Source organism: Pomacea canaliculata, linkage group LG6 (assembly GCF_003073045.1).
Source record: "Pomacea canaliculata isolate SZHN2017 linkage group LG6, ASM307304v1, whole genome shotgun sequence".
Taxonomy (NCBI): Eukaryota; Metazoa; Mollusca; class Gastropoda; order Architaenioglossa; family Ampullariidae; genus Pomacea; species Pomacea canaliculata.
Genome location: NC_037595.1, coordinates 18,428,994 through 18,450,244, shown reverse-complemented (window position 1 = coordinate 18,450,244; position 21,251 = coordinate 18,428,994). Strand labels below are relative to the sequence as shown.

General features: G+C 37.9%; 1 protein-coding gene across 6 annotated transcripts; it reads left to right on the top strand.

Moving 5' to 3' along the window:
• Nucleotides 1-900: 900 nt before the first annotated feature.
• LOC112566674 lies at nucleotides 901-17,251 on the top strand. 6 transcript variants are annotated; one of them, XM_025242975.1, is made up of 4 exons: nucleotides 901-1,323; nucleotides 11,171-11,287; nucleotides 13,775-15,056; nucleotides 15,819-17,251. In XM_025242975.1, exons 1-4 carry the CDS (start codon nucleotides 1,180-1,182, stop codon nucleotides 16,226-16,228), a joined length of 1,953 nt encoding a protein of 650 aa, XP_025098760.1. In that variant the 5' UTR covers nucleotides 901-1,179; the 3' UTR covers nucleotides 16,229-17,251. The 6 variants fall into 6 exon arrangements, with proteins under 6 accessions (XP_025098760.1, XP_025098761.1, XP_025098758.1 ...); XM_025242976.1 differs by lacking the exon at nucleotides 11,171-11,287 and adding an exon at nucleotides 4,570-4,686; XM_025242973.1 differs by lacking the exon at nucleotides 11,171-11,287 and adding an exon at nucleotides 4,567-4,686.
• The last annotated feature ends 4,000 nt before the right edge of the window (nucleotides 17,252-21,251 follow it).

Below are 21,251 nucleotides of genomic sequence, written 5' to 3'. Positions count from 1 at the left end.
TTAAGTTATAAGTTAAAACTAATTTTTCCCTGCCCTTCCTTATCCACTCCTGTTAATCTGATCTGACATTATTTTAAGTGCTATAAATTTATGTCTACCCTTCTCCACTAACCCACCCACATACCCACTCAGTTATTTTCAATCTTTCTCTTATCTTTCTCTCTCTGTCTAATTTTACGGACAGCTATAAAGTAGCATCGCACGGACTATAGGTCTTTGCTACATTAAAGTAGAAAACTGGTTTCCTACACATTTTTTGTCCTGATAATCTGATCTGAATGGTCATTACCTCTGACAGATTTATCGCTACTTTTCACCTAGCACCTCGGCTAGTGCTTTCAATCTCTCTCTTCTCTCTTTCTTAACTTACAGGAAAACCATCAAGTAAAACCGCACTGACTACATGTTTGCTGCTTAAAAATAGTAGAAAATGGGTTTTCTACAGGGACTAATTTCGACCAAAAGTAATAGAACCCAGAAGAGTGACGAACCTCCTCAAACTAAAGAATAATTAACGACTATAAAAACAAAATCTAGACTAAACTGGCAAACAGCATTTGGTGACTAAAGTACACCTGAATCGCCCAGACCAGTCTTTAGAGTCTGGGGCTTTCACAAACAGGTTTCACAAATGACGACAGTGTTGTCAGTTCACTACTGTAGTATATGTATATGTAAAGGGTATTCAACCGTGTGGTCATTAAGTATGAGAATGAGCATGCACGTGTACACACAAAAGCACAAATTCTTTCATCTTTCATACACACATTCGGAGACATTGAGAGGCAGACGCTGACATTTCTCGATAACTTGGCTACTTTCGCTTTACACTGCGCGTTAACAAGTGCTAAAAATATCTCCCACGGTCTGTCACGTGATGTATGGAGAGTCATGTGACCCTTCACATCATCTCGAGTGGAGACCGGAAACGCCTGAGATATAGTGCTCGCGCATCTTTGTCTTTCGTTTTATAACAATATGACAGGATTATCGCCTTTGTAGACTGTCACAGTCACACAGATAATCGCACTCAGGCCACAAGTTTGGTGCCGACCTTCTGATCAATCTTCTCACACGATAGAGGAATACATGGTCGCCATTTAAAGAAGACTGTCATTTAATCTCTGCCAGACTGCCACTCGCTGTGACCGATAAGCTATCATTAAAGACGACAGGACGATGTCGACGGGCAGTGCACCTGATGACGAAAGGTCAACTTGCAGCGTGTGTCTGGAGCCTTACAAGGGCCGCAATCCTAAATTGTTGCCGTGTTTTCATACATTTTGCCTCCCCTGCTTGAAAGACCTGGAGGTGCATCATATGGTAAGTCCATTAGTAAAACAGAGAAATTTAAAGACATTTTATAGTCAGAAGTGAAAAATTAACATGATTTTAAAAGAAATGTGGTGACACTGTTTCAATTGTCCAAAGATGAATCATCTTAAATGACATTCGGGCAGTTTCGCCATCACAAAGCATTGCACTGTGAAAATAGTCGCGACATGCATATGCTGACAGTCTTTGCAGTCAAGTTGCCAGCAGAAATAATCTCTTTAAATGAGGATAAACTACAGTGAATATTCCAGCAGTGTCAGAATTAGAAAAATGATAGGTGTTCACAAACATCAATCTGGCAACAGCTAATCGAGTGTTTGCTCTGTCATCTGCAACAGTTGAATCAAAAGTGTTTTGATTCTGTGTACAAGTAGATCAAAGGCAGTGTGTGAAGAGTAAACCAACACTTCATTGTCACTTCTTAGTCTCAGCTTAAAAACACAACAAAGGTAATATTTATGATTATAGAGATAGCATCAAAGCGACCTTCCAGTAACAGCCACTGTGAGATTAGAGGCTATAGCTGTCCCACTTTACATTGGTGGCTGTACTATTTCAGGCCTGATAGTTACAATGATGGTCCATCATTTGATGGTGAGCTTATTTGGAGTAAAATTTCTTTGAATTAAATATTAAATGGTTTTAATACTTTTGTTTCAAATAATTATCTGTACATAGACCAGTTGACTTTGTCTTTTAAATTAAGAATTAATCTGTTTGCTAACATTTATGTAGACTGTCAGTTTAAATGTAGTCTTTTATATTCAGTGCAGTGCATTGCATTTACATCCGTCCTGTGAAATGTGTTATACAAATTCAGTTACCTTTGTATTATAGTTACTTGGATTTTACATATGTTTTAAATCTAGTTTTTAAAAAGGCAGTTAAAAAGTAAAGGGAGGAAAAAAGTTAAATAATCACATTAATGAAAACATTGGAAAGAAATGAAACATTCTGATTTTTAAAACTTTTATCTGCTTGGTACATGTTATGAATATGTAATAGCTGATGCCCACCTAAATGTAGTTTTAGATGCTACCAAAAAACTTATCAATGAGAGTAAAGTTTACCTTATTTTTTTTCATAAAATGGGAAAGAAGAGAATGGTTGGATAACTAAGGAAACACTGTTAATTGTATGCTCATACAACTACTGATGAAGTGTTTCACATATAATAGAAATTATCTCAAACAAGGGCTTGACAAAACAAGGAAATTCTTAAAGCCAGGTGTTGTCACTAACAAACCACACAGGCTGATTAAATGACATGGTCAACACATTTATTATTGTTATCATCATCAAGAATTAGGACCCTGACAAGGTGCTGCTGCATTATTACACTATTCTAGAAACAGTACGAGAGATTTTTCATGGTTTTTTACCCTGGCCCCAGCAACATGTCATTTTAGGTTACCTTTATTCATCTTTCTGGACCTGTTTCAATTAATATTTTTATGCTTACAAAGCTTCATCTGGCTATCAACTACCTACCCCTTTCAGAATTGTGTTTAGTTTTAGTGTTTTTAGCACAGAATGGCATATATATGGGTATTTTTTGTTCCTGTCAGGAGGCTTAAAATAAATATTTGATCAGATATACAACTCTTGTATGTTTCACTCTACTGATTGTAGAGATAAGTTTCACACGGATCAGCATTGATTCCATGGAAGTTCCAGTTAAAAAATTGGTTAACTGCTTTACTCATAGGGCTTCATTTAGCCCTTATTAAAAGAACAGAGCTCTCAGAACAGTAGTTGGTGAAACCTTATAACTTACTCTTTACAGGGGCTAAGGGTCGAAAGCCCCTCTGTGAACTTTTCGACAGCAATAAGCAAGGCACCATTTTAAAACATCTACATGGTGTGATTTTTGTTTTCTTATACTAATTTCAAAATGAAAGATATTTACTATGCAGAATGAAAAGCTTATATCTGGGAAGTCATGAAGTATAACTAAACAAAATATTTACAAAATATATATAAACATAAAAAGCCAAACAAATATTTTATTAGATTTTAAATGTTGGTTACTTTTTTCCTGTCATTTTTCAGCTTATGGAGTATCTACAACCAACTTAAACATGGTGCTTGATCAACTGAATCTTTGCCTATCTTCAAACATAAAATACTAAATTGATTGACTTTTCTTTGCTCTATTTTCTTCTTCTTGTTCTGCTTTCTAAGGGAAGTCATTTAAAGCAGAACAATTCCTTAAGGTATCACCAGTTTCTTTCCTTATATATTCATGCAGATGCACTCAGTGCGATGTTTTGTATGACACCACCACAGTTGACCGAAGAGAGAATTAAGTTCCACGATGGACCTTTTCTGCTATTTTTCTAGAGAGTGGGGAAGAAGGGGATGTATAACCTAGCAATAGACCTAACAGAGGTCTGCTTGTGATAGATATCCTCTAAGGAATTAGACCATCCCAGTAAATGTGACGTAATTATGTTATGGTAAAGACTGTATAGTAGTCAAGACTTATTTGCTTCAGGGGATGTATAATTAATTATATTAATAAATGCAAACTTTGTAAAGCGCATATCACACTCCTAAGGAGCATGCTCTTAGCGCTTAAGAACAAGAACGACACATGGACAGCTTACAAGGGACAGGAAAACAAACAAATAACATATGAACTATAAACGAATAAACAACCATACTAAACGAAGAACAAAATCAAATTCAGGAAACACAAAGAGGTGCCAAATAACAAGAAAAAGAGTTGAGAGTAACAGCATACTGCAAATGGAAGGGTGTGAAAAAGGAGTAGCTTTATGGAAAGGATTGTTAGGAGTAATGCTTACGGAAGAGGTGTTCAGTGCATGTTTAATAAGGAGCTAAGTCTAAATAAATTGTAATGCAGTAGAACAGTGTTATACAGTACCTTACATGCGAGTGTTCTAAACGAAAACAAAACTTTATATCGGTAACAAACAACGTAATTAGAGACAAAACACAATGGACGCATAGGATCAGATTTAGGCGATTGGGATTTTAGTATCATTAGAAAAAGTGAGCCACTCTATCAAGGCCCGAACAATCTACTCGTAGCATTATGGTTGTCACGGATAAAAAAGTTAAGTGGTCATATCTAACTATTGGGGTGTATTATATGATGCCTAATAAGAAAGAGTGTCTTATTCAGAATTTATGTGTTCTTTTGGTTTGGCAAATGTTGAGGCATTTGCAATATAGTTATACTACAGCATTTTTGTCGGGTATCAGCAGGCTTCAGCAGACAGTAAAGGTTGTGAAGAGGAGGGCAGCAAGAAACCTTTGACCTTTTCCTGCCCAACATGTAGAGCAGATGTCACAGTGCCCTCTGGTGGTGTCACTCAGTTCCAGGTAAGCTTGACATTATTGAGAAAACAAAAGCAAACTGTTTTCTTTAAAAAAAAAGGAGACATAACAATATGTATAAAATTTTTGTAATGGGAAATGTCTCAGAGTTAAAAAACAGCAACCAATAAAACTTATAGCCATCTAATGAATAATAAAAACCACACTATCAGAAGTAGGGCCACTAAAATTGCTGGGAGAAAGCGCTTAGTAGGAAAGTTATAGAACTGTGAAGAAAATACAAGTGGATCACAAATCACTCTCATTGTTATATTTCAGTCTTGTGGCAGTGTCACAGAAATACTTTAAGAACATTAAAAAAACAATATTCAGTAGATCATTACCTGTCTTTCTGATCTGATCTTACCAAATTTTTATGTCATTTGAATGCTTCTTAGCACATGCTGTGTCAAGTATTCTTTACTTTTATGGAAGTGAATACCTACTTGTAACTGGTTTAATGGACAGTTCCCTTAATTCTTTTATCTCGCTTTGTGTTTTTTTTTGTTTTTAAAAACCTGTTTTAATGTCTAGTTTTAACAGTATTAAAATCTGTTACTTGGGCTTTTCTTGCAACTTTTTCCTACTATTTTTCCATTAATATTGTTTGATGTCTTTTACTTTTACAGACGATGTTTGTGTACACCTATTGCTTAACCTTTCGGTAAAATTATAAAGTATAATTATGTTTTACTGTAACATAGCCCACTCGATCATTCTCGAATGCATTAACAAACATCATAGCTATCGCCATAGACACCTATTCTCAAGATGCCTATGTTTAGTCCCAGTTTTTGATTTTTATTGAAAGAATTTCTGTCACAAATGTATTTATCGAAACAGAAATTTTAGCAAAATAGCTGAACATGACTATGCTATTTATAACATTAAAAAAATTTCAATCATTGTCATTTGTTTACTGTGGCTAAAACTCTGTAGCATTTAACAAAATAAAATTAGTGAATGTTGCTTTCTGTTTAAGATAGTAAATTCTGGCATGTCAAATAATCCCCAAATTACAAAAAGAGCAAATTTACATTTTATAATTTGATGATTCTTGTGTGGCGTATTTTGTTTTAATAACCAATTCATATTTTAAATATTAACAACGAATACCCATAAATTATAGTATTTTTATATACTGTGTAGATATATATATATTCTAAATCAAACACTGTGAAAACTGGTTTCATCTCTTTTTCAGAGCAATTTTTACTTGAACTTGGAAACCCTGACCTGTGACGTGTGTGGCGAAGGTAAAGAAGCCAAGTACATCTGCAGTGACTGCGGCCAGAATATGTGCGCCAAGTGTCAACGATATCACGACAAATTTACCTCCAACCACCAGGTACAACTTCTCGCCTCTCATTTCCAGCACTCGTCTGAAATGAGCCTCAACCCGGACTTGGAGCGAAAACGTGAAGAACAGCTCTCAGTGTTGGAGGCGGCGCTGGCGACGATGAAGGAGGAGAAAAACACGTTGCAGAGGGAGAGGCAGGCGGTGGCTGACGTCATCAGCAGGCGAGCTGACGCCGTGAGGGCGCTAGTGACGCAGGCGGAGGAGAGAACCCAGAAGGCGCTTGCGGAAGTTGCTGACAGGATCGAAAGATATTTTAAAGAAAGCATAGGTACTTTACGCCAAAAGCACAGCAAAATCTTTCGACTTTTACCACAAGAAGATACTAAAGGACAAGTAAATCGGATCTTGAAAAATGTCCTCCTCAGTGATGCCGATTTTCAGTACTATCAGCAGCGATGCAGCAAGGACAGACAGACGACGAAAGTACTGCACCAGTTCAAGGACTGTGCCATTGACATACACATTGTGGAGGCTTATATAGGCACAGTGTGTGGTGACGATGAGCCTGTCGATGAGACTGAAACCAGTTTAGTCTGCAATGAGACGGATGTTGCAGATAGTCTAGCGCATGACTTGACGGTTAAACCTCAGCCTTCAGAAAAATTAAAACTGATTGATGATGTTGCAGAGATTAGGGACACACTCGATACATTAGAAACAACTGCTGACAACGAATGTAAACATTTGGATGAGAAATATATCAAAAGTATAAAAGATGAAAACGCTAAACTTCAGATGGACGTGGCGACTTTAAAAGAAAATATCTCTACTATACAGCAGAGTATGATCACTTCTAAAGATATTTCAAGTATCCAAAAGGACATGGCTGGTTTGCAAGAAAAACTGACGGGTGATACCACTATGCTTCAGAAGAACATTACCGTTATTCAGGAGGGCTGTTCTGACCATAGCACAGAAGTAAAGAAGATTCAGTGTGACATTAATAACCTGGTTAAAGATCTCAAGAGTTTTAAAGGTAAGATACCATTTTTATGCGAAATTATAATAAATATTATCTTTCCTAATATACGAAGAGCGAGAATGGCAAAATACGAGACTATGAAACTGATTCATAGTGCGACTGGAGCGGCGTCCAGTGGTGAAATAGCAGATTTGATAGCTTCACTGAGGTTATCCAGATGTTAAAAAGACTACTTCACACTTTGAGGTCTTAATAAAGGAAAGGCAGGAAAGGAATTGAAATTATATTCCTTTCTAACGACGAAACTTGTCCCGGCATTAAGACGGTTTCTGATATCTTGACACTAAACTGACCGAGAGATTACAGGACTTCCTTGGCGTTTCATTTTTTCCCTAAGATCAAATTATACTTACATATGCCAGGAAACTGGCAGAGAATCCTCATCGGACGACGTCAAGTTTTCCTTGCCATAGAAGTGCAAAAAGAAAGAAAACACAATGATGTTTGATTTATTTCATTTTTGTCAGTAACAACACTTTTTACATATATCTGTATTTAGGTTACTCTCCGGCTTGATGTATCTGGCCATAGGTGTCCCTGTATAGACAATATATTTTATTTTTTGCATACATGATGACGCAAATGTTTTTGGAAAGAAACATTCATTTAGGCGAGAATCGCTTTGATTGATATTTAAGATAAACCCATCTGGACCAGTTAAAGTTCTGAACCTCTTCATGACCTCACCAGCGCAATGTCAGAATGAACAACTGTCAAGGTACAGCCGCATTATTTAGCCAATGCGACATTTGACCCAGATTCCATGCTAGTGCTGTATGCGCCTTTCGTGATTAAGATTTATAAGTGGTTGCTAAATCAACCTTAACACATTTTTTTTCAGAAAAATCTTGCATTATGGTGGCATTTCACGCCGAGCTCAAGGAAGATATAAAAGTAACCATGGAATTGAAGCCCCTCATCTTGCACGATGATGCCTACAACCTGGGCCAGGCCTACGACACGAAGACAGGAGTTTTCACCGCCCCTGTTGCAGGCACCTACTTTTTCATGGGCAGAACATTCAGAAATACTGGGTCAGGACTTTGTGGACTTTTTATCTACGTGGAAAAATCTAATGTCAGTTCATCACTATCCCATGATGGCGAGCTCAAGGCGGGTGTGGGCTGCACTGTACACGTTGTTCAGAGACTGACTCAAGGACAGAAAGTGTCGCTGGTGGCACTTGGCGACTCTACATTGTCAGGCCTTGCAACGTGCTTTTCGGGAATGTTAGTGCGACCAGAAGTTGAACTTGCATAGTCATGAGACATGTTTGGTCTATGTTATGTAAACCACAAGACCGTATGAGTGAAAGTATACTACTATATATTCAGTACATGTGTAAGCTCTGTTATAGTGATGACCCACACCATATTTAATGTCAATTTGGTCTTTTTATTATAATCGTACTCATCATCGGTATCATTTTGTGCAAACATTTATAAAATCATCATTAGTTTTATAAAGTTGATGTTAATGATTTTTGGATCTTATTCATTGAAAAAATTATTGACTTTAAGATTTTGTTAAAAATATTTCTTAGTGATTGCAGCTGACACATTTACACTCTTGTTATAAGTTTTTCTCCTTCTATTTGTTATAAAATCGTGGGATCTGGTGAGTTAAAATTTTACAAGTTATAATAACCGGACATTTTTTGTTCTGAACTTTTGTTTTGCCTTTGTTTAAAATAGAATAATTTCTTATATACACTAGTAGCATAATTAAACAAATCTACTTTGATGATAAAGTTTCTTCAAAAAATATGCGAATTTTTAAATTAAATTCATGAAAACAGTGTATTTTAAAATCAAAACAATGTTTAATTAGCTTGATCAATCTTTTTGCCTCCAGCTATTAATGTTAATGTTTTTGTTAATTTGCGTCCAAATTATATACGAATAGCATGATAATTAAACTTATAGAAGTTGTTTAGTTTAAAATTTGGTGCTCTGTTTATGACGAGGGCGTCAAGACTTCATCCACAAGTGTCTACTTTTTCTATCATCGGTCTAGCGAGTCGGGGTGGGGTCATAAAGGGTCACACTTAAGATTAATTGGACGAATCACATGGGACTTTGTCAGATAGATGATATACAAGATAGATAAATCTAAGTAATCGGAAAAAACAAGAGTGACTATTTCTCTGAAAAAGTGTTACATCCAAAAAGATTTTTGCTTTTTTTAATCCGAGGTACGAACTCGATTCTTACTGTCGTGGTGAAAGGTTATTTTCTGCACTGATAATGCACCTCTTCCGTAACCATAAAGAATAAAAACATAACATATATTAGTCATTACGATGTGAAGTGTTGCACCCACATTGTGCTTTCTGCTGTTACTGCCTTTTTCTTACTGAGTCGAAGAGTTTGCTTCAAGTTTTAATTTTAAAAAAGCGAATAAAAAGATAGAAAACTTAAAAAAAATATTTTTCATTAATTTATTTTTGAAAAGTTATTGGTTTAAACTGTGCACATAGTTAATAAACTGACTCAAGGACAGGGGGCTTCAGGATAGATGTTAACTGGCACTACACAGCAATCCTTGTGCACATTTAAAAATAGAAATTTTTATATTTCGTGTACATGCAAATAATCGTGTAACTGTAATTTTTGGAAAAATAGAAAGTCACTGTGAGAAACATCATTACTTTCACGCCTAAAGTTGATCTAAAACCGTGTATAATAAACAGACAAGTCGTTTTGCTGTAAACAGCGAAGAATTGTGAACTTCAGTTGCAGGTAACTCATTTACTGGTTCAGGTGAAATGTACTCATATTTCTACGCCACATAAGAATCGGGATTCTATTTCTCCCGAACCTTTTCTACTTTCGTTTCCCAGTAGCGTATGGCGAGTGCTGCTAAAAATAAACCACCTGTCGTGACAACATAACATTGAACTTCCGTAATGTCTACCTTTGACTAGTTTCACAGGACTAAACACCAAACAAGGTTTTCAATTTGTGATTGTGGAGTGGAAAGCATCAATAGCGGCAGTTTAAAGAAGTAAACAAGTCGCAGATTGCTACACAGGTCGTTAAAGGAGAGAGAGCGTGTCATAGACAGACATGCACATGTGGGAGAAGACAGGTATGGTCGTTGCTTTCCACACAAGGAGCTAACCGTCGGTCGCCATTTTGAAAGGGTTGTCATCTAGTTGCTGCTTCGTCCTTTTCACTGAGACACCGCCATCAACGACGTCAACAACCACGATGGCTTCGGGAGGTGTACCTGATGATGCCACGAATGTTTGTGCTGTGTGTCTGGAGCCTTACAAGGGCCGCAATCCCAAATTGCTGCCGTGTTTTCACACACTCTGTCTCCCTTGTTTAAAAGATTTGGAGGCGCATCACATGGTAAGTATTCTAATTATAGACACACCACACGTACTCGTTGACTGGTATCTCCCCATAACGTGACTAAACTAGAAGAGAAACTTTGTTACACATGAAGCCATTTTGTTTGGTTTATGAATTGCTTTTAACATGAAGGCCTGTGTGCCGATATGAAAGAAGTATAATGTGAAAGGTTGGGCGAGTGTTTATTTACAACAACATTTTTGTTGTGAAAAGTGGGGTAGTGTGCGCTTTTAAAGCAACAATTTAGCGTTATGTGATGTCTGTAACACAGTGGGAAAAACTGCAGTTTGAAAGAGTATTTTTTAATATGCATACCCATCTTGTACCTTTTATTGACTGTTTTAATGAACACGATTACAAAATAAGGAGCTAAGTCTAAATAATATGTAATGCAGTATATCAGTGGTACACAAGGCCTTAAATAGGGGCGTGCTAAAGGGAAACAAAACTTTACATCGGTAAAGCAGTCAGAAACAAAACAAAATGGACGGATAGGATTGGATTCAGATGATTCGGATTTAAATATCATTAGAAAAAGTGAGCCACTCTATCAAGGCCCAAACAATCTACTGGTATCATTAGGGTTGTCGCCGATAAAAAAACAAAAGTAGTCATATCTAACTATTGGAATGTATTATATTATGCCTAATAATAAAGAAAGTGTGTCTTATTCTGTTAGTTTTGTAGATTAAATGCTATCGGATTTTATGGGGTTTTTGGAGGTACTTACCATATGATGCACCTCCATCTATATAGTTATACTACAGCATTTTTGTCGCGAATCCACAGGTTTCAGCAGACAGTAAAGGTTGCGAAGAGGATGGAAGCAAGAAACCTTTGACCTTTCCCTGCCCAACATGTAGAGCAGATATCATAGTGCCCACTGGTGGTGTCACTCAGTTCCAGGTAAGCTTGACATTCTTTAGAAAACAAAAGCAAGCTGCTTTCTGTAAAAATAGGAGACAGCAACATTTACAAAATTTTTTGTAATGTTAAATAACTCATAGCAAAAAAGCAACAACCAATAAAAATTAATAAAACCACTTCTAGCACCTCTTTTCGGGTCCTGTTCATGGACTTTTCCAGCGCCTTCAACACAGTCCAGCCACACCTTCTAGTACAGCGCCTACTAGACCTGGATGTAAACACCGTCCTAGTTCTATGGATCCGATCATTCCTGAAGGATCGACCACAGCGGGTGGGTCTCAGAGTTCCACCGGCAGGTACTGTAGGGTCCAGCAGCTCGTCTGAAGGAGTAAATCTGTCAGTGAATGGAATGATTCTGTCAGATGAGCAGATCCTCAACACGGGTACCCCTCAGGGATGTGTGCTTTCCCCTATCCTGTTCTCTGTATATACCGATGAGATTACTATTTACAGTGCTATTCTCAAACTTGTGAAATATGCAGATGACATGGCCCTTGTGGGCTGCCTGAAAGACGAGCAGTCCCTGTCACAGTACCTGGCCTTCGTGGGGGAAATGGAGGAGTGGTTTGACACCAGCTTTCTGGAGCTGAATGTTGAGAAAACGGTGGAGATGGCCTTTGGAAGAGCATGCGAAGGAAGAGAGATGGCACAACTCCTCTCTCCCCACTAGTACAAATCAAGGGACAGCAGGTGCAGAGGGCTGCTGTGTTCAGTTACCTTGGTACAGTGATTGCCGGGAAGCTCTCCTTTAGTGATCACGTGAACCAAGTTTACAAAAAGGGCCAGCAACGGCTGTACCTTCTGAGGAGACTCCGCAGCCTCAACGTCAGCTCTGGGGTGCTGTTTACAGGTCTCTTGTTGACAGCATCCTCTCATTCAACATCGCTGCCTGGTATGGTCACCTCCTAGTCAAAGACAAGGCAAGGCTGGCCAGAGTCATTCACCAATTATTGGTAAATCACAGCTGCCACTTTCTGACTTGTAGCTTCATGCAGTCAGAAGGATGGCAAATAACATCATTTCAGACCCAACGCACCCTCTCATCCCAACTTCCAGCTGTTGCCCTCAGGCAGGCGCTGTGAAGTGCCACGTGTACGGAAAGCTGCTTACCAGAGGTCCTTCGTGCCAGCAGCCATCATCATCCTAAACAAAGGCACAAGGACTCATGAGGAATCAAACACAGTCTGAAGAGAAGAAGGTGCTGCATCCATTATCAGCCATCACCGTGTTGAATGTGCGCTCCCTTTCGAACAAACAATAATGTATCTTTCCTCCTAACTGTGTGCGTTAGATGTCTGTATGAGAATGTATGCCTGCCCTCGTGAGCAAAAGAAAAATTTCTGTCTTGGGTTTCCTCGACAGACAATAAAGTCTGATTTGATTGATTTGATTTGAAAAAGTTATAGCCATCTAATGAATAATAAAAACCACACTATCTGAAGTAGGGCCATTAAAGATGCTTAGAGAAAGCACCTAGCAGGAAAGTTATCAAACTAAGAAGAAAATACAGAGGATCACGAATCACTCTCATTGTTATATTTCAGTCTAATGGCACTGTCACAGGAATACTTCAAAAACATAAAAAAAATTCAGTAGATCATTGCCTGTCTTTCTGATCTGATCTTACCAATTTTCTTGTCCTTTGAAGGCTTCTTAGCACATGCTGTGTCAAGTATTTTTTACCTTTATGGAAGTGAATACTTCCTTGTGTGTAATTGGTACAACGAACCATTTCTCTAATTCTTGATTCTAGCTTTGTGTTTTTATGTGTTTTTTTAATTAGTTTTAGCGTCTAGTTTTAACAGTATTAAAATCTTTTACTTGAGCTTTTCTTACAACTTTTCCCCACTATTTTTCTCTATCCATTAGTATTAATGTCTTCTACTTTTTGAGAAGAGATCTGTGCACACCTATTGCTTAAGCTTTCGGTAAAATAATATGGTATTATTACTTTTTACTGTAAGACAGCCCACTCATTCTCGAATACATTCACAGACATCATAGCTATCGCCATAGACACGTAGTCTCAAGATACTTACGTCTAGTCCCATGTTTTTTTTGAAAGAGTATATATAAAAAAATACTTCCACTTATAGAAAGTAACAGAAATTTTAGCAAATAATTGTTGAATGTGAGATTTATAAAGTTATAAAAAATTCTATTATCTTTGTAAAAACAAAGTTTAGTGTGGCTAAAACTCTGTAGTATTTAAAAAAAAATTGTGAATATTATTTTCTGTTAAAGATAATAAATCCTGGCATGTAAAATAATCCCAAAGTAACAAAAAAGAGTTTCCTTAAAAGTTACAAGATGATTAATCCTAAAAGTCATTGTTTCTCACTCTCCTTTAACTTGCCCCCAATATTTGCATTCCTACTTATGTGTCTGGGGCCTGTCTGACTTTGACATATCACATATATATAATTATAATCAAACACTGAAAAATTAGTTTCATCTCTTTTTCAGAGCAATTTTTACTTGAACTTGGAAACCCTGACCTGTGACGTGTGTGGCGAAGGTAAAGAAGCCAAGTACAGCTGCAGTGACTGCGGCCAGAATATGTGCGCCAAGTGTCAACGATGTCACGACAAATTTACCTCCAACCACCAGGTACAACCTCTCGCCCCTTATTTACAGCACTCGTCTGAAATGAGCCTTAACCCGGACTTGGAGCGAAAACGTGAAGAACAGCTCTCAGTGCTGGAGGCGGCGCTGGCTACGATGAAGGAGGAGGAGAACAAGTTGCAGCGGGAGAGACAGGCGGTGGCTGACGTCATCAGCAGGCGAGCTGACGCCTTGAGGGCGCTAGTGACGCAGGCGGAGGAGAGAAGCCAGAAGGCGCTTGCGGGAGTTGCTGACAGGATGGAAAAACATATTAAAGAAAGCATAGGTACTTTACGCCAAAAGCACAGTAAAATCTTTCGACTTTTACCACAAGAAGATACTAAAGGACAAGCAAATCTGATGTTGAAAAATGCCCTCCTCAGTGATGCCGATTTTCAGTACTACCATCAGCGATGCAGCAAGGACAGACAAACGAAGAAAGTACTGCACCAGTTCAAGGACTGTGCCATTGACATACACATCGTGGAGGCTTATATAGGCAAAGTGTGTGGTGACGATGAGCCTGTGGGTGAGACTGAAACCAGATTAGTCAGTAATGAGACGGATGCTGCAGATAGTCTAGCGCATGACTTGACGGTTAAACCTCAGCCTTCAGAAAAATTAAAACTGACTGATGATGCTGCAGAGATTAGGGACACACTCGAGACACTAGAAACAACTCCTGACAACGAATGTAAACATTCGGATAAGAAATATATCAAAAGTATACAAGATGAAAACGCTAGACTTCAGATGGACGTGGCGGCTTTAAAAGAAAATATCTCTACTATACAGCAGAGTATGATCACTTCTAAAGATATTTCAAGTATCCAAAAGGACATGGCTGGTTTGCAAGAAAAACTTACGGGTGATATCACTATGCTTCAGAAGAGTATTATCGGTATTCAGGAGGGCTGTTCTGACCATAGCACAGAAATAAAGAAGATTCACTGTGACACTTCTAAAGACATTTCAAGTATCCTAAAGGACATGGCTGGTTTGCAAGAAAAACTGACGTGTGATTTCGCTATGCTTCAGAAGAACATTACCGTTATTCAGGAGGGCTATTCTGACCACAGCACAGAAATAAAGAAGATTCAATGTGACATTCAAAACCTGGTTAAAGATCTCAAGACTTTTAAAGGTAAGATACAATTTTTATACGGAATAATAATAAAAATTATCTTTCCTAATATACGAAGAGCGAGAATGGTAAAATGAAACGACAATGAAACGGATGCATTGTGCGACTTGAGCGGCGTCCAGTGGTGAAATAGCAGATTTGATAGCTACACTCAGGGGATTCAGATGTTAAAAAGATTACTTCACACTTTGAGGTCTTAATAAAGGAAAGGTAGAAAAGGAAAGAAATTATATTTCTTGCTAACGACGAAACTTGTCCCGGCATTAGGACGGTGTCTGTGATCTTTACACTAAATCGACCGAGTTGTTACAGGACTTCCTTAGTGTTTCTTTTTTCCCCAAGATCAAATTATACTTAAATATGCCAGTAACTGGCAGAGAATCCTCATCGGACGACGTAAGGTTTTCCTTTGCCAAATAAGTGCAAAAACAAAGAAAATACGATGGTGTTTGATATATTTCATTTGTGGCAGTAACAACACTTTTTACTTTTGACAAATATTTTTGGAAAGAAACAATCATTCATTTAGTCGAGAATCGCTTTGATTGATATTTAAGATAAACCCAGCTGGACCAGTTAAAGTTCTGAACCTCTTCATGACCTCACCAGCGCATTGTCAGAATGAACAATTGTCAAGGCTCAGCCGTATTATTTAGCCAACGCGACATTTTACTCAGATTCCATGCTAGTGCTGTATGCGCCTTTCGTGATCGAGATTTATAAGTGGTTGCTAAAGCAACATTAACACAATTTTGTTTCCAGAAAAATCTTGCAGTATGGTGGCATTTCACGCCGAGGTCAACGAAGATATAGAATTAACCATGGAATGGAAGCCCCTCATCTTGTACGATGATGTCTACAACCTGGGCCAGGCCTACGACACGGAGACAGGAGTTTTCACCGCCCCTGTTGCAGGCACCTACTTTTTCATGGCCAGAACATTGAGACAGAATGGGTTAGGATGTTGTTCAATTGCTATCAGCGTCCAAGGCTGTAACTACACTTCATCATACTCCCATGACGGCGAGCTCCAGGCTGGTGTGGGCTGCACTGTACACCTTGTTTACAGGCTGACTCGAGGACAGAAAGTGTGGCTGGAGGCATTTGGCGACTCTGAATTGGTAGACTTTGCAACGTGTTTTTCGGGAATGTTAGTGCGACCAGAAGTTTAGCTTGCATACTCATGACACACATTTAGTCTATATTATGTAACCCACAAGACCGTGTGAGTGAAAGTATACTACTATATATTTAGCACATGTGTGAGCTCTGTTATAGTGATGACCCACACCATATTTAATGTCAATTTGATCTTTTTATTATAATCACACTCATCACAGTTATCGTTTTCTGCAACATTTATAAAATCATCATTAGTTTTATAAAGTTGATGTTTATGATTTTTGGATCTTATTCATTGAAAAAATTATTGATTTTAAGATTTTGTTAAAAATATTTCTTGGTGATTGCAGCTGACACATTTACACTCTTGTTATAATTTTTTCTACTTCCATTTGTTATAAAATCGTGGGATCTGTTGACTTAAAATTTTACAAGTTATAATAACCAGACATTTTTTGCTTTGAACTTTTGTTTTGCGTTTGTTTAAAATAGAGTAATTTCTTATATACACTTGTACGATAACTAAACAAATCTACTTTGATGATCAAGTTTCTTCAAAAAATATGCGAATTTTTAAATTAAATTCATGGAAAACAGTGTATTTTAAATCAAAACAATGTTTAGTTACCGTGATCAATCGTTTTGCCTCCAGCTTATTAATGTTAATGTTTTTGTTGATTTGCGTACAAATTATATACGAATAGCATAATAATTAGATTTATAGAAGTTGTTTTGTTTAAAATTTGGTGCTTTGAGTACGACGAGGGCCTCAATCCAAAGTGTGTCTACCTTTTCTATCAGCGGTCTAGTGAGTCGGGGTGGGGTCATGAAGGGTCACACAAGATTAATGTGGACGAATCATATGGGACTTTGTCAGATAGATGATATACAAGATAGACGAATCTAAGTAATCGGAAAAAATACCAGTGACTATTTCTATTAAAAAGTGTTACATCCAAAATGATTTTTGTTCTCTTTAAGCCGAGTTACGAATTCGATTCTTACTGTCGTGCTGAAAGGTTATTTTTTTACACTGAATTTTTCGTCTTCCTTTTGCAATATAATGTTACTCTCAGATTTTGTTCATGTTATCTGTTTCATCTTTGCGTTTTCTGTATTTGATTTTATTCATTATGAGTATTATTATTTATTCTTTTATAGTTCAGATGTTTGTTGTTTGTTTTTTTTTTTTGTCTCTCGTATTCTGCCCATGCTTAGTTTTTATTCTTAGGCTCTAAGACCATACTCCTTGGGAGTGTCAATATGAGTTTTACAAATTTGCATTTATTATTCTATTGAACAAGATGTGACAAGAAAGGGAGACAAATTCTTAAGTCAGTCCTCATACTGTCATGTTGCTTCCCTTGGCTGATGGCGAGAAAATGTCGAAACAGTGCGACGAAATCAAAATAATCGTTTTCCAAATCGTTATTGTCTGAGGCATGCTACAGAAAGGAAATTAACACAAACAGTAAGACTAGACTGACTCAAAATCACTCAAGTGATAATGCATCAAACAGGTAGGTTTGGGTCACACCATTAAGACAATAATAACAGGAAAAGTAAATGCGCGCACACACACACACGTCTTACACATACAGTGATACCTCGGTTCTCGAACATAATTCGTTCCGGGAGGACGGTCGAGAACCAAATTGTTCGAGAACCGAAGCAATGAAACCCATAGGAAATAATGGAAACTGGATTAATTCGTTCCAAGCCCCAGAAAATGCCTATTTACTGGCCTAATTTGTATATAATATGTAGAAAAACATGAGTCTCAACAAGAAATAAGAAATAAAAGTGTATTTATTAAAAAATAAATAAATAAAATGTACTGTACAGTACAGTACAGTAAATTGTGTTTCATTTACTGTACCTGTACCAAACTTTATGGCAGGAGGGAATGAATGTGGAGGGAGGAGGGAAGGGGGATGGTTATTGTTTTGAAGGGGAGTCCTCTTCAGTAAAAACAGAGGGTAACTGCTCTTCGGGTGTTTCTGTTCTCTGTGTCTTTTGCTGAGGAGAATCAGAATCTTGCTCTGCAGTTGCTTGTCTGATTTCTTAACGGAAGAATTTGTCAATTGTTTGCTGTTTTTTTTCTCCTTTGCAAAATTTTGCGGAAAGTGGACATAACATTGTCATTAAAAATGTTAACTGCTCTATTTGCTACCACTTTATCAGGGTGATGTTGTTCAACAAAATTTGCGATTTCTGCCCATTTTGCACACATTTCATGACTCTCTCCACAAAAACGTGACTCTCTCTCTCTCTGCACTCACACTGATGACGCAAGCAAGGCGCGCTGGCCGAATGAACGCCATTCGACTCAACTCGGCTCATCTCGGACGTTCGGATGTTCGAGTTCCAAATATTTGTTCGGATTCCAAGACAAAATTTTCTCGAATTTCCTGGTCGAATACCGATTTGGTCGAAAGTCAAGGCGTTCGAGAACCGAGGTATCACTGTACTTATAATTTAGACGTAGCACGATTGCCCATTTTTATATATATGACCATGTTCATAACGTAATATAAATATTCAAAACCATAATAAATATGGATACATCATTGTAAATGTTATCTGTGAATATCGATTGCCTGCATTTAGTCAATAACAAGATGGAACCATACACAGATTAAGATTTACGTAGTATGAGCATTAGTATATTATTAATTTATACGCACAAATTGTCAATATTTATGAACACACACACACGTACACGTCTACAGTACGTAGACAAATCTGCTGCAGATAAAGTCATGTGTCGGAAAAATGCTAGTTTCATTACCAAATCCTGAAGTGTTACACAAATACGCGCACATTCCGGGATTCATAAGCACGGACACTTGCGATTACTTTTTTTTTTCAAACAATCGTCAACTCGCTAGCTTGAACAGGAAGACCACAACGAAAGTGATCACTGACTATCCCCGCCAACAGGTGGTATCAAACTTAAACTGACTGCAGCCCCACCCTTGTCTATCTTGGCTCCCTCTCACTACTGAAGGCCGCCTACCATACATAATGCTTCTCTAAAATGTATGTTTACAAGGTTGTTTTTATTACTGAAGACATCTTCTGTGGAATTTTCCATGAAAAATTAATAAACATGTAATGTGAAATTAAAGACTATTACCCTTATCTGCAGCACCATTCCAAAGTAACCAGATTGTTGAGCCATTAGTCTGTATGCATATCATCTCCATGGCATCAATATTCATCGGTAATTTCGTATGAAGCGAAGCGAGAACGGTGAGGATCACAGACCAAGTTATGAACCTATGCTAAAGAAACTTTATTTTACTCGCAAGAGCCGTCTTTAGTAACCTATGAACTCTCGTCTCGCCCTAAGAGTTGCAATGATGATTCTTACCAAAATGCGGTCTTTATTCCTACAACATCGAACAATAAATGAATTCCCTAAATAAAAGGGTGTGTCTGAGTGTGTTCATTGTCAAGAAGAACTTTTACTTTTTTTATCCGCTGCAAGATATCTATTTCAAGTACAAGAAGCTAGAGGGCAGCATTCAGGTTGACTGCTACACTTTAGTTGATGGGATTCCTTTCTTTGTTAGTAAATAGTCTGGTGGGAGGTAATTCTTTACAAGTGCACGAGAAAGGAAATAGATAAATGGACGTAGGAGGAACCAGCACAGCAGGTAACAATGCAGACAAAGAGATAAAAGAAAAAAGAGAGGAAATTGAGAGAAGCAGGTTTGAAGAAAGTCAAGTTCGACACAACGTGGGAAATAGTGTTTAGTATATACACTAAAGTCAGTTTGTGAACATCTCGCGTTCAGAAAAAAAAAATTAGACGCAATAGTTAAAACCTGTTCGGTTACCTATTCAGTTTGCTTTAATAATAATAAAAAATTTCCTTACTCTGAGGACGCCTGAACGTATCTGAATTTTGTAGTAAAATATTTTAGTCAATAATTGGAACTGTTTATAATGTGGAGTAGTCTTAGCAAACTAGTCTCTTTGCACAAGTTGTTTGCTTCACCACTAATCGAGATGACCAAATGGCAAACATTAGTAAAAATACATCGCATTTTCTGTACAATCCTAGCGGTCTGGGCAATTCAAGTGGACATCAGGAAGAAGACGAGAGCTCTAATCCAAACGACGAAGAACACTTATATTGGCTCGTCGTACTCGTAATAGTAGCAGAACATGTGTACGCTCTTATTAGTCTTATTGGCATTGTTGCAAACTCTGTTAACTCAATGATTTTCTATCGAATCGGTTTTGGAGATCGTATGACCATATGTCTCTTTTCACTGGCTCTGGTAGACCAGTTGTTTCTGCTGACTTACATTCACCTCGACATACTTTCAATAGTGAGCGAGCGACCTTTGTTCGGATTTGGTGAAGAGCATTGGCTTACCGCAATTACATATGGCTTAGGTGTCCATTACTCGTTTAGAACCACTTCCAGTCTTTACACCATGGTGATTTCTATAGAGCGATGCGTCTGTGTTGCATTCCCACTTCGTTCCGCATCATTGATTAACAGGCGCACCACGGCAGTGATTCTAGGTTTCTTGGCTGTTCTTCCTCAACTTGGGTTTGTCTGTCAGCCTCTCAAATATAATGTCATCAAGACAGAAGTGGAAGGACGTCCACATTGGCAGCTTGTTTCTTCCCAGCTCTATCTCGCGTACGGCGATATAATGGACATCATCATTTATGCAGTTTTCAGTGTAAGTGTTCCTCTTATCACTTTCTTCATCGTATTCTTAGCCACGTTCATCACCATCATACACCTAGCAGCCGCCTCGGCCTGGCGACGAAAGAAGAGTTCTTCGAGTATTAAACACAGTAGTCAGCAGGTGGCGCTGACAAAGATGCTCGTATTTGCTTCTTGTGTCTACATCGTTTCCATGGTACCATTTATTTCCCTCAGAATTGTTCGTTTTTTCGTAGAGGAATTCTCAGCAAACGGCATCCACCGAAGGATTTACACAATGTGCAACAGTCTGGCAAATGGAGGACCAGTGATAAACAGTTCAATGAGTTTCTGGATTTATTACAGTCGCTCTTCACGATACAGAAAAGAATTACAGAAAG

Bases quoted from the DNA above. Each gene is read 5' to 3' on its own strand.
- LOC112566674 (XM_025242973.1), top strand. From the start codon at position 1,180: ATGTCGACGGGCAGTGCACCTGATGACGAAAGGTCAACTTGCAGCGTG. The intron at 4,687-13,774 runs GTAAGCTTGACA...TCTCTTTTTCAG, and splicing joins GTGGTGTCACTCAGTTCCAG to AGCAATTTTTACTTGAACTT. The intron at 15,057-15,818 runs GTAAGATACAAT...TTTTGTTTCCAG, and splicing joins AGATCTCAAGACTTTTAAAG to AAAAATCTTGCAGTATGGTG.